The sequence below is a fragment of the Dendrobates tinctorius genome, unplaced genomic scaffold (assembly GCF_039654945.1).
Source record: "Dendrobates tinctorius isolate UK_male_01 unplaced genomic scaffold, ASM3965494v1 ptg000006l, whole genome shotgun sequence".
Classification (NCBI taxonomy): domain Eukaryota; kingdom Metazoa; phylum Chordata; class Amphibia; order Anura; family Dendrobatidae; genus Dendrobates; species Dendrobates tinctorius.
Window position 1 is genome coordinate 4044472 of NW_027361674.1, and position 12573 is coordinate 4057044.

General features: G+C 46.4%; 2 protein-coding genes across 3 annotated transcripts in view; both read left to right on the forward strand.

Moving 5' to 3' along the window:
• Positions 1 to 12573, forward strand: part of ASPG (asparaginase) — a 57949-nt gene that overhangs the window by 23574 nt on the left and 21802 nt on the right. Inside the window, exons 7-12 of one of the 2 annotated variants that reach the window (XM_073570246.1) lie at positions 7305 to 7417; positions 7490 to 7675; positions 8773 to 8886; positions 10561 to 10728; positions 11452 to 11547; positions 11739 to 11902. In XM_073570246.1, the coding sequence (XP_073426347.1) occupies positions 7305 to 7417; positions 7490 to 7675; positions 8773 to 8886; positions 10561 to 10728; positions 11452 to 11547; positions 11739 to 11902 (841 nt within the window). The remainder of the gene's footprint in view (positions 1 to 7304; positions 7418 to 7489; positions 7676 to 8772; positions 8887 to 10560; positions 10729 to 11451; positions 11548 to 11738; positions 11903 to 12573) is intronic. The other variant, XM_073570254.1, reaches the window with a different exon arrangement.
• Positions 80 to 1723, forward strand: LOC141085116 (uncharacterized). The gene is made up of 2 exons (XM_073570233.1): positions 80 to 257; positions 371 to 1723. Exons 1-2 carry the CDS (start codon positions 166 to 168, stop codon positions 1542 to 1544), a joined length of 1266 nt encoding a protein of 421 aa, XP_073426334.1. The 5' UTR covers positions 80 to 165; the 3' UTR covers positions 1545 to 1723.

Here is a 12573-nt window from a genome sequence, read left to right on the forward strand (position 1 = left end):
TTTACTATGGAAATCCTGAAAACATGACCCCTGGGGACCATGAGGACTGGAGTTTGTGAAACACTGATGTTGTATACTAACCACTCCTTTCTCGTTTCAGGGAACAGAATTGTGAATCGGTGGCGGTCTGTGAGGGATCGTTTCAAGAAGGAGTTCAATAAAGAGATGCGGGCCCCGAGTGGATCTGGAGGACGCAGGAGCAAGTACAAGTACGCACAAGCCCTGTCGTTCCTCTGGGAAACAATGGTCACTAGAAGGTAAATATTACACACCACATGTGAAAAAAAATGTTAGATGTAACTTTTTTTTTTCAGCCAGGGCCATACCATGTCAGTATTTTAATTGTTTTTTTTTTCTCTTTATTCCACAGCACGGTGAGCAGCACTCGGGAGCCTGCACGATTGGACCCTTCTGAGGCGATCCCTGAGGAGACCGGCACCGAGGGACACTTCGACCGCCCCGGTACATCTGCACCTTCCCAGCCTTCCCACACATTCGATCCATCTGTCCCATCCACCAGCACAGGAGCATCGTGGCCGCCTACATTACATGAAGCTGCTGGTGAGGAGATCGCTTTCCCTTTACCCCACCCTTCTGCCCCTGCCACCTCTAGTACACCTGCGGGTACTGGGCGGCAGCGGCAGAGGGGTCAGGAAAAGAGTTATGCGCCAGAGTTCTTGCATCTGAATGCATCTTTCCAGAACTGTCTAAAAGTCTTGTCAGAGCAAATCTCCGCAGGCTTTCAGCAGATCAACTCCAGCATTCTGGAGGTGAAGACACTTCTGCAAACCATGCATTCAGAAGCAAGATCTTCGCCAAACCACACCTTTTTCAGGTCTGTTGTGGAGCGCATGGCAACACTATCTCCTACCCAGCAGATGCATGTAATGCATTCGTGCCACGGTGCTCTACAGCAGGTTACCTCCCAACCTCCACCTCCCACCACTGTAGTTCCTCCACCTGCACCCCCTCCAGCCACTTTCCATCCTCCCCCTCCTATTACATCTGCACCCCCTCCAGCCACTTTCCATCCTCCCCCTCCTATTACATCTGCACCCCCTCCAGCCACTTTCCATCCTCCCCCTCCTATTACATACCAGCAACCTCACCAGTACCAGCAACCTTCCCAGTACCAGCAACCTCCCCAGTACCAGACATCTCCCCACTTCCAGCAACCTTCCCCGTACCAAACTCCTTCCCCGTACCAAACTCCTTCCCCGTACCAAACTCCTTCCCCGTACCAAACTCCTTCCCCGTACCAAACTCCTTCCCCGTACCAAACTCCTTCCCCGTACCAAACTCCTTCCCCATACAACTTTCCATCAACATCATCTGCTCCTACAGTCCCTGCCCAACCCTCCACTCCACCGCCCACCACCTCTTCTGCCTCCCACATGTCCACCCATTCTGTAGCTTTTTCCACACCATCACCTCTAACTGTTCCTTCCCCACCACGATCCCAGTCCTCTCTCCACACACCCAGTGTCGAAGTGTCCCGCAGCCCCTCCAGCAATATTTCCACCCCACAGTACACAGATTTGTAATGTGTGTTTTTTGTAATAAAAATGCCCATTGGGTTTAAAACCTTTATTAAAAAAGTTTTTTGCACTTTAAAAACATTTTACAAAAAAAAAAAAAATTTAAATAAAAGTTAAATTATCGCTTCACAATGGTTGTCTGTCATTTCTTTCTGCGGCAAACTATGTTTTAAAAAAAGGTTAAATACAGGGTATTTCAAAGGTAAAAAGGTATTCAAAACCAGGTATAACTGTGGGTAAATTTTAGCTTTTTGCCACAGTTGTGTTCCTGGTTGTGTTTGAAGCAAAGTATTTCACCTAAAAAGTTGTGTTTATTGTTGGTGATTTCCTAACAATGTACACAACTTTTGTAAAAAAGGTGAAATACTTTGCATAAAACACAACCAGGTACACACCTGTGGCCTAAAGGTAAAAATAGTAAGACCATGACAAGATAGCCAACTTTGGTTGGCAAAGGTATATACTGTTGGTCCAGAAGGTACACAAGTTTGGTTAAGGGCACAAATCTTTCACACTCTGTCATCCCAGTGTACTCTGCCTTGAGGTGACATAAAGTATAGTGCAAAATTGTCCCTCATTACTGAAACCGTCACAGAACTTCTAGTGGTAATATTTCCAATGACAACATCCATCTTCGCCAGTAACTTGCTCTTCTCTCCAACCTGCACTTTCTTCTCTACAACCTGTCAAAGAAGGGCTGTAGGAACATGCTATATATAGTTTTCCAGTAGCCAATCCCGTTCGGAAGGCCACAAGGGTCAATTTTAAAAACCAGATCCGGCGTAATCCGTCGAAAAACGGATAGAAAAACGGATGAACCGGATGAGACGGATCCGGTTTTGTCTGTCAAGAACAAGACGGATCTGGCAGAAAACCGGATCCGGCACATCAGGTTTTACAAAACATTTGCCGGATCCGGCATTCCGGCACGACGCCGGATCGCACCTGACGCCGAAAACCTGATGTGTGAAAGTAGCCTTACAGAGAGTAGGCACAGCACAAGAGGCGTTCTGGAGGAACCAGAGAGGCGGAGGGTTGGTGCTGTTTCTGGAGAAGGTGGACATGTTTTTCTGATAACAACTTAATTTAAAATGATTATATGTTTAGTCATAAGGAACAGAGTGATTCTCTAGGCTGTGTGCCCACATTGCACATTTGTTGCGTTTCTTTTCCTTGCAGATTTTATAGATAAACCTGAAGCAATCCTGAAGCCAGCAAAGTGAGAAGCATGAAGTGTCATGCACATTTGTGACTTGCAGAAATATCAATTCTCTGTGCATTTTTGGCCTGTGTTTTCACCATTGACTTCACTAAATCGATAAATGCAGGGCAAAAATGCACATTTTTTTTCAGCTGCGTTTCTCCTGCCAAGAGCTGCAGAAATTTTAATTTTACATGTGTGCACATACTGTTAGGCTATGTTCATACGTTGTGTTTTCTTTTCTTTTTTTTTAATGCGAAGTTTAACTAGTTTACAAAAAGCAGGTTTTTCTGCAGTTTTTTTTTTTCTGCCTTTTTGTCAGGGTACATCTGTTTCATGTGCATGCTAATAAAGTTTAGTGCATAAAAAAATTCTGATTCAACGTCATCAGGTTTTGGCACCAAAACGCATCAAAACCTGATACTTGCGTTTTGTACAGTAGTTGCTGCACCACCCATTGGTTTCAATGGGTGAAAAACGCTGAACGTGACACGCTGCATTTTGCAAAAACGCAGCTCTTTGACAAAGGTCAGGAAACAAAACAAATCGTGTGCATGAGATATCTGAACTCTCAGTCTTTGCTGGTACTGTGAAAGGCAACTGAAATTTTGCATGCAAAAACGTGCATATGAACATAGCCTGAGACTCTCATAGGGGGTATTGGCTGCGCATGGCCCGCAGTGACTGTGCATCACAAAGGGTGAAGTCTGCATTTCCAGCTGCAGCATAAATTGGCTTTTTGCAGATCTCAAACCTACAGATATTATTCATAATTTGTGCACTGGATTCTAAGTAATGCCATGCACTATGCTGGAGCTGTAAAACCCAGTAAGGCCGGGATCACACATGCGAGAAACATGGCTAAGTCGCACTGCCGCCGGCACTCAGGAGCGGAGCATGTGGCCGCATGGCAATACATGGAGCCGCATGCTCTGCTCCGGAGTGCCGGTGGCAGTGTCTAAGGAGAAAATCCACTACCTTTTCGCCACATGGAAAGGATTGCCTAACAAGCCATGTACCCAAGTTACACTCTCTCTATCCGGGGTTGGATTCACCTGCCTTTCTGCTCGGCCTGTGCCGCGCCGTCATTAAAAGCCACCGGTTTAGCTTGATTTCATCACTGAGTGGATGCGCCACTCCTTAGGGAGTTGTTATTTTAAGGATTCCTCAGTGCTGCTGAGACGAGACTTTCCTATGGAAATGTTTCTGGCAGAGAATGGCATCCATTCACCAAGGCAGCGACCCCGATACAAAACTACACAGGGCCCGATTATAAAACGTCGCATGGGGACGCAGAATGCTGCGCTCGTAAACTGCTCTAATAGATGCACTTTATCCATCAAAGTGTCTGACGGATCCATTACCTATGTTACAGCGGAGTTAGAAGCGTGGGACGGTTTGATGTGTTGATCGTGTATGTAGGCGGTGGTAATTCTGCTGTTTTATAATGGGTCTCATTTTACAGGGGGGATTGAGGGTGTAACTAAGACCTGCACACTGCCATATCATGTTATCATCAGAAAACAATTCGATGTAGCAGAACCAGGTGCGCATTGTGTGCCTAGAGCTCATTGACACACTGATCTCTGCTACATGGCAGTCTGTATAGTGGCACACGGGGACCCCCAAAGGTTGCACACCTTGCTCTGGTGGGGAATTTCTCTGCAATATGACTTTTCTTTCCTCTAGGAACATATAAAGGAAAAAAAACTGCATATACATACAGCTCTGGCAAAAATTAAGAGACCACCACATCAAAACCCTGTCATAGGCAGCCTTACTCCAGAACTGAACCCCATTGAAAACCTCTGGAATGTAATCAAGAGTAAGATGGATAGTCACAAGCCATCAAACAAAGAAACAAAGAAGAACTGCTTAAATGTTTGCATCAGAAGCAGTATGAAAGACTGGTGGAAAGCATGCCAAGACGCATGAAAGCTGTGATTAAAAATCATGGTTATTCCACAAAATATTGATTTCTGAACTCTTCCCGAGTTAAAACATTAGTATTGTTATTTCTAAATGATTATGAACTTGTTTTCTTAGCATTATTTGAGGTCTGCAAGCACTGCAGTTTTCTGTTATTTTGACCTTTTCTCATTTTCTGAAAATAAATACAAAATTTAGTGCTTGGAAATTCGGAGACATGTTGTCAATAGTTTATAGAATAAAAGAGCAATTTACATTTTACTCAAAAATATACCTATAAAGAGAAAAATCAGACAAACTGAACATTTGAAAGTGGTCTCTTAATTTTTGCCAGAGCTGTATATAAATATAATATGAAATCAGCCGTATTTCGAGGTGCAGACTTGTATAGGTAACGTGTATGGGGCAGTAATAGGGTCATGTGCACACACATTCGCTCAACTGATGGCTATTCCTCCCACCCCCATGCATGTACACTTGGCTCATCTGAGCATGCTTGTTTTCAGTACAGAGAAAGAAATAGGATGCTGTCAAACTTCTTCTTAAATATAATATTTCCAACTCTTTATCCTGTCGTCTGTTGGCGGAGGGGTCAGATACCTCCTTACACAGTAGATGGTGGCTCTGTCCTGCCAAAAGCAGCATGTTAGAGCAGGATTCATCTGTGTATGGCCAGCCTTCGTTATTACCGTAACCAGAGTCCATATAAACTTGAAATTGGGGCTGGCCTTGGCCTAACATTATTGACATCGGGTATGTTTGGGCGCAGTGTCATATACAGAGGCATCGTCTCCTGTACACCACCGCTCCTTGCAGAAAGAGCGGTGACATACTAGAGAAGTGCAAGGAACAGCAGCATACATGAGAAATATTTCTCCTGCGTGCTGCCCATCTTTGTGCTTCTCCAGCGTGCCACCCAACTTTGTGCTTCTGCTGCGTGCCTCCCCTCCTTGTGCTTCTCCTGCACGCCGCCGTTCCTTGTGCTTCTGTGCGCTGCCGTTCCTTGTGCTTCTCTTGCACGCTGCCCCTCCTTGTGCTTCTGTGCGCTGCCTTTCCTTGTGCTTCTCCTGTGCGCCACCCCTCCTTGTGCTTCTCCTATGCGCTGCCGTTCTTTGTGCTTCTCCTGCGCGCCGCCCCTCCTTGTGCTTCTCCTGCGTGCCGCCCCTCCTTGTGCTTATCCTGCGCGCCGCCGCTCTTTGTGCTATGTATAGCTTCCTCTATATACTCGCTGTTGGTAAATAAACAGCTGCAGGTAACACAAAGGCCACATTAGTCACTATCAACCTTTCCTGGTATTCGCCTCTACTCGAGCGATTCGGTTTTGTGTGTTTAGGACAGGAAGGAAAGCGGACTGCAAACCTGACTTTAGTTTCTAACTTCAACCAATCGTATCTGGAAGTAAGACTGGAAATTGTTTTCACACATCTGACCCTGGCAATGGACCTCTGTTTGTTCTTATTTAAAGGAAGCGTCCTTTATTACAATATTGATGTACTACCCTTAAGTCAGCTGTTTGGAGGTCACACGGCTCCTGGATGAGTATGGCACCACAACATCACATCTCCATACGCTATGGACATTCTCAGGTGCTGCAGGTCTATTGACGTTAAAGGGAACCTGTCACCCCCCCCCTCCCCCCAGGCGTTTAAGTAAAAGAGCCACCTTGTGCAGCACTAATGCTGCATTCTGTCAAGGTGGCTCTGTTACTTAGCTTCTGTTCCACCGCAGAAATAATCCTTTATAAAATTCTTCAAAAATACCTGAAATTTGACAGGGGGGCAGATCTTCCCCCCTCTGACAGATGTCTTGCATCCTTCACTCATTTCGAATTTGGCGCCGCCTCCTCAGTTTTCTTTTGAAATGTGGCGCCTGCGCTGTACTGTATCTTCTAGGGCATGCGCAGTCAGCGCTACCCGACGTGCCCATGCGCTGAGATCACATCCCGGCCTTCATATCGCGCGGCCACAGATCCTGCCCCGCAGTCGCTTATGATTTATTGACACTTCGGGGCTGGGAAATCTCGGGCATGCGTAGGTTATCTGCGGCTCTCATGCCCGAGATTCCCAGCCCCACAGTGTAAATAAATCATAAGCAACTGCGGGGCGGGATCTGTGGCCGCGCGATATGAAGGCCGGGATGTGATATGAGAGCACGGGCAGCGCTGACTGCGCATGCCCAAGAAGTTCGAAATGAGTGACGGATGCGAGGTGTCTGTCAGAGGGGGAAAGAACTGCCCCCCCCTATCAAATTTCAGGTATTTTTGAACAATTTTATTAAGGATTATTTCTGCGGTGGAACGGAAGCTAAGTAACAGAGAAACCTTGACAGAATGCAGCATTAGTGCTGCACAAGGTGGCTCATTTACTTAAAACCGCCTGGGGGGGTGACAGGTTCCCTTTAACAGGAGCTGAGCTGTTACACTCTGTAATGGCTGTAGTTGAGTATATGGCACTGTGCACTTCCAGGGGTCGCAGGACCTGGTAACCGCTGATTGTTGGCGGTCCCATCACCAATCTGATAGCTGAATCTTGGATAACCCCTTTAAGCAGGCTTCAGACAGGGATTGATGCACCTCCTGCACATCTGGCCATGTATTATGACTGGACCTGAATACTGAGCAGTATTTTTATTTCTAGTTAATTGGGAGACTGTTTGGAGAGCAAACACTACAAAGAAGTTCCATGTGCACACAGACATGAACAGAAACGTGGGCCTGCTCCGCATATTCCCTGGGATCACCGCTGCCACCGTATGTACCCGTATGTGAATGTATATGTGCAGCTGTTTCACTACACAATCTAATATGTCATTCAATGTGCAGGTAAAAGCTTTCCTTCAGCCACCCATGGAGGCCATTGTGCTGGAGACATATGGCTCTGGAAATGCCCCCGATTGCCGACTCGATCTATTGCAAGAACTGAAGGCAGCTACGGAGCGTGGCGTAGCGATCATTAACTGCACACAGTGTCTGCGGGGCTCTGTTACTGAGTCTTATGCCACTGGAAAGGTGCGTGTACATGGCCGGTTATGAGGGGGGTATTACCGTTATTATAGGATTACTCTGGCACCGGTCACATCTGCATTGGGATCTGACCGTGGAAGTGAGCGGTGCTGGAGCAGCCATTCGGGTGCAGATCCTATCAGTATACAGTCACCTTTTGGTTTGCGGTGATTTCACTTTTATGACCGCGGCAGACATTCAGGTGCACAACTGTGTGACCAGAGTACAGTATAAAGGAACCGGTCTCCATATCAAGGATCAGCGGGGGTCCCTGAGCAAGAGGAAAGTGGTGGCATAGGCTGGTAATCTGCATATACACCCAATTTACTAGAGCTCTGGAATCCTGCAGCCCATCTATGCTGACATTGTGCTTTTCTGGTGGGTGTGGTGCCATGCTAAAAGATGAAAAGACGACACGTAACCGCAGGCTGGAAGTGATGTGAGGTAGCCAGTCGCATACGCTTCATCCTTTCATCTTTGTGAGCTTTCGCAGCCATTCAGCAGCTGCTCTTATCTGTCCAGACGCTTCCTTCTGAGTAGTTGAGAAGTTTACTCCTTTTGGATCCATTGAAACTTTTTGGAGCTGTTTGGCGCTCACCATGGCGCACATGATGCGGCTGGCCGCTCTGCATGAAGCCTGCCCACCTGAGTTGGCCGATGATTGCATCATTTTTAAAAGAAACAAAAAAAATTTGGTCTCTTGGTCAGCTGCACAGTGTGGGGTCAATCTTAAAGGGGTATTCCAGTGTGATAGATTGCTGGCATAGTGTTCTGAACTCGGGAGCCCTCTGCGATCCTATGAACAATATTGTGCAGTGCTGGGTTGCTCCTGCACGACCTTTCGGTCATCTGGCTGTGCAGGGATCTGTACTGCTTCAGTCCCCTGCACAGGCGGGTGGGCAGTTTTGGGCGCTGCTCTGCCCTCATAGGACATTGTTCCCTTTCCTTTTGTACACTAGAAGCCAATCACTTGCAGATTTTACTTTTAATTCTTGTCCGCTTAATTGTGCAGTCTTCTCATGCACTTAAGGAGTCACTTGATGAAGTGCATTTTTTTTCAGTTAGTAAAATAGTGTTTCCTTTTGACTTGTTCCCACACGCAGGCTCTTACTGTGGTCGGAGTGATTCCAGGATGTGATTTGACTCCAGAAGCCGCACTGGCGAAACTATCCTATGTTTTAGGCAAAACCCATCTCACCCTGGAGCAGAAAAAACAGGTATGTGCCCCGCACAGGATTACCCGATCTCCCCTGTGTTCAGTACAGGGATCCATTCATTTTTATTAGCTGTTCTAGTTGCGCTGCAGTACCAGGCATGGCCACACTCCTGTAGGTGTCGCTGTGCCAGGTGCTCCGCTTGACACAGCTGATCAACAGGAGTTTTTACAGGATATCTCCAATAATCCCGCCAGATAGGTGATAAATGTACGTTCAGTGGGGGATGATAGGACTCGGGAATCACTCATGCGCATGTGTGACCACCGCTCCATACACAGCGGTCACTCGCGCTCCTGTAGACCCATAGAAGCTCTTGGAGTGGTGATCACGCATGCACACACAGCGCCATTTATACTGAGGACCACATGGCTGAAATTAAATATTGACGTCTCACTATGAAAACTTTTTTTCCCCTCTTCCTTTTTAATAACGTTTTCTTAATAAAAGCCCATACATATTTCATTCCTTGCCGTTCTCCTTTATTAAAGAACGTCGGACCTCACGTCCCAGACTTTATTGCTATTTTGTTTTTGAAAATGAAATGAATTTTATACCGGAGGCGAGCAGAGAATATAATATACTACAAAGTCTGTCTATGTACCAGACCTTTTTTTTTTTTTCTTTTTATTGTGGGTTGGGGATGCTAACCCTCTTAAAATTCCAGCAGCCTGTTTCCAGGGAATATGTCTAAATGATTAAAGGGGTTGTCCTAGATTAGCAAACATGGCTCCTGTCTTCCAAAAACCGCACACAGCCCGTACTGGAGCTCCACTATAATGGCGCTCACTAGACAGAACCTACAGACAGGTGTAGCACCATGTTTTTTGGATTTTGGCCAACCCTTTTAATTGTAATCTACAATCACTTATTTTTCCTTTGTAGCGCCACCACAGGAGTATTAAAGCATTGCACTATTCCTATAGACATCAATGGTCTGTGTATTGAATGGACGCGCTGGCTCATCCAAACTGTCTAGCGTGGCCCGACAGTGACTAAAACACACAATATCTTGGGAACCTGACATTACTTCATTTTTCTGCTTCTCTACCCATTAATAGCAGTAGTAAACAATATATTTTTTATTGACCCAATTCCCAATAAGTTTGCAGATTTCGTAGGGCCGTTTTCCTAGGATTTGCTGCTCCTTGGACCATCCTTTCTTCAATGCTGGAGTCTCCCTAGTAAACTAATATATGCTCCTTTCCCGACCAGTTGCAGCGCTCTTCCTGACATAACTGTGTCACACAATCGACGGGAGAACCATCATCAACATTGCTGCAACATTCTCAGTGTGGGAGGAAATACTTTGTTTTTTTTTGTTTTTTACCTTGGGGTCTAAACTTGTGGCCAACTCCTAAAGGTTAACCCCACGGCTCTAGAATTGGCACCAACTTTAGCTACGAAAAGGGGCATCCTGGAAGAGGTGCTGCCTGCACTATAGGTGCTGGACCCATTTGTTGCTAACTTTCAGCATGTATTGCACTTACCATTGGGCAATGTCTTGCCTACCATAACAGACAGGAGAGCAGGAGCAGAGAGACATGGACCCGCTCCCACTTTCTGTAGTGAGACAATGTCCTGCCCCCATGTGTCTCTGCAGCTACCAGTAAGCAGTTAATGGCAATATACCAGTGATTTAGCCTGCATCATGTTTTGTTTTGTTTTTCTTTGTAGATGCTGTATGAGAACCTCAGGGGTGAGATGACTGTCAGTGCGACAGGAGCCAAAATCTCCCTGAGAGACAGCAAGTTCATTCAGGTTGTTGCCAAGTCTGTTGGTGTGAGTTGCAAGGAGGTACAGTCTCATCGGAAACTCAAGTTACATTTTTATAATTCCACATATGTAAGTAAGTTTCCTTTCTTCATATTATTTGTGGCCTCTGATGGGAAGTCTGTATCTGTACTGCATGTAAAAGTGTGTAAACCCCGCAGCAGAGGGCGAACACAGGGGTGGTATTCTTCTACGGCACAGTGGTTTGCGTAGTAATATTGCACCACTCGCAAGCGAGATCTCCAAATGCACGGGGTCTCTGGTCTGTGGCTGTCCTGCTACATCTCCCTGCATGTGACTGTCAGGGCATGCTTGGAATTATAGTTTCTTAAGAGCTGAACAGCAACAGGTAGGAGACCTCTGTTCTAGTGTAATGGGACCCACCACCCAACTCCCAGTTTGCTGCCAGCAATTTGGGCATGCTGAGTGTTGTCCCACCAAAAATTCCAGTGTAATGGGACCCACCAACCAACTCCCAGTGTGCTGCCAGCAATTGGGGCATGCTGAGTGTTGTCCCACCAGAAATTCTAGTGTGATGGGACCCACCACCCAACTCCCAGTGTGCTGCCAGCAATTGGGGCATGCTAGGTGTTGTGTCCCACCAGAAACTCTAGTGTAATTAGACCCATCACTGAGAACTTTTAGCTTCTCCCGAAAAGTATTGCCAATACTAAGTATTTCTGAAGCAATAATTGTACGGCCGACCATTGGTTTTGTGCTTTTTAGCATACATTTATGTAGTGTACGATGTCACATGTATGTGGGTGCCACTGACTATCGCCTCTTCTATTGCAGGAATTGGAGGCGGTCAGAGACGCTCTCACCCCAGCCCTGGCCTGCGCAGCAGCTAAGACTGGAGACATTAATGCCCTGGAAGCAATTAGGGACATGGTACTAATACTTGTCCGCTTATATGTTGGGAGTGTTCATTATGGGCCTGACCACAGTATGGTCTGTCATCATGACGGGGATAGCTGTCACTTCAGTACCTGTTGGGGGGGGCATATGGCTGCCATAGAAAAAGTTTTCTCTTCTATGGAACCATAATTGGACAGACATTTTCTGCTTATTTTTTTCTCCAGGGGGCTAATTTAAGCAGTGAGGACTATGATGGTCGCACTCCATTACATGTGGCTTCCTGTGAGGGGCACTACCAGGTGGTCCAGTATCTGCTCAATAATGGCGCTACGGTTTACGCCAAGGACCGTTATGGAGACACGCCATTGATGAATGCCGTGAAGTTCAGGTAATTGTCCTCTTATGGAAATCCCAACCATACTAACTACTCTAGTTATATTTCTGCTCTCGCAAAGTTTAGCCAAGGCCGCATCACTATCAGCCAACAGGGCAGATGTGTAGAGAGCCCCTATAATTATTGCACTGTTAGTACCTGTTAAAAGTAATGGTAATGGCGTAGGTCCACAGTCTCTGGCGTAGGTCCACAGTCTCTGGCTGTCATAAAACTATAACACGGGTAGTCGCCAGCGTAGTGGGAAGGATACCAGCTCCAGCTGAACGAGCATCCAGACTTTTGATTGCCTAAAAATATGAATTTAGTTCTTTTCCAATTCAATTGGTAGAGGCACAAAGTGGCATCCATATGAAAAAATGCCACCTATTACCGTCAGTATGGGGTCTGCCAGAGGTGAGGCGGTCACTTGGCTAATGAATAATGGCCCCTATTGATGTTGACCTCACCCAGACCGCTGCGCACATGGGGCCCTATTTTGGGTCAGTGTACTGTCCGTGTGCAGCGAGCTCACCCTGACCAGCGTTGGCCTAGGTGTGGCACACAGGTCTCTTTGGTGGCATGCATTATTCTGCTCTGAAATTTGCAGCCGTAAAATTGGCCCCCCAATAAAAGAAACCCCGAATCTGAATAAAGTTTATTCTGAAAGCTCGTCACGTAGACGTTTA

Excerpts from the sequence above, each read along its gene's own strand:
- LOC141085116 (XM_073570233.1), top strand. The coding sequence starts at position 166 with ATGCGGGCCCCGAGTGGATCTGGAGGACGCAGGAGCAAGTACAAGTAC. Across the intron at positions 258-370 it reads GAAACAATGGTCACTAGAAG|CACGGTGAGCAGCACTCGGG; the intron begins GTAAATATTACA and ends TTTATTCCACAG.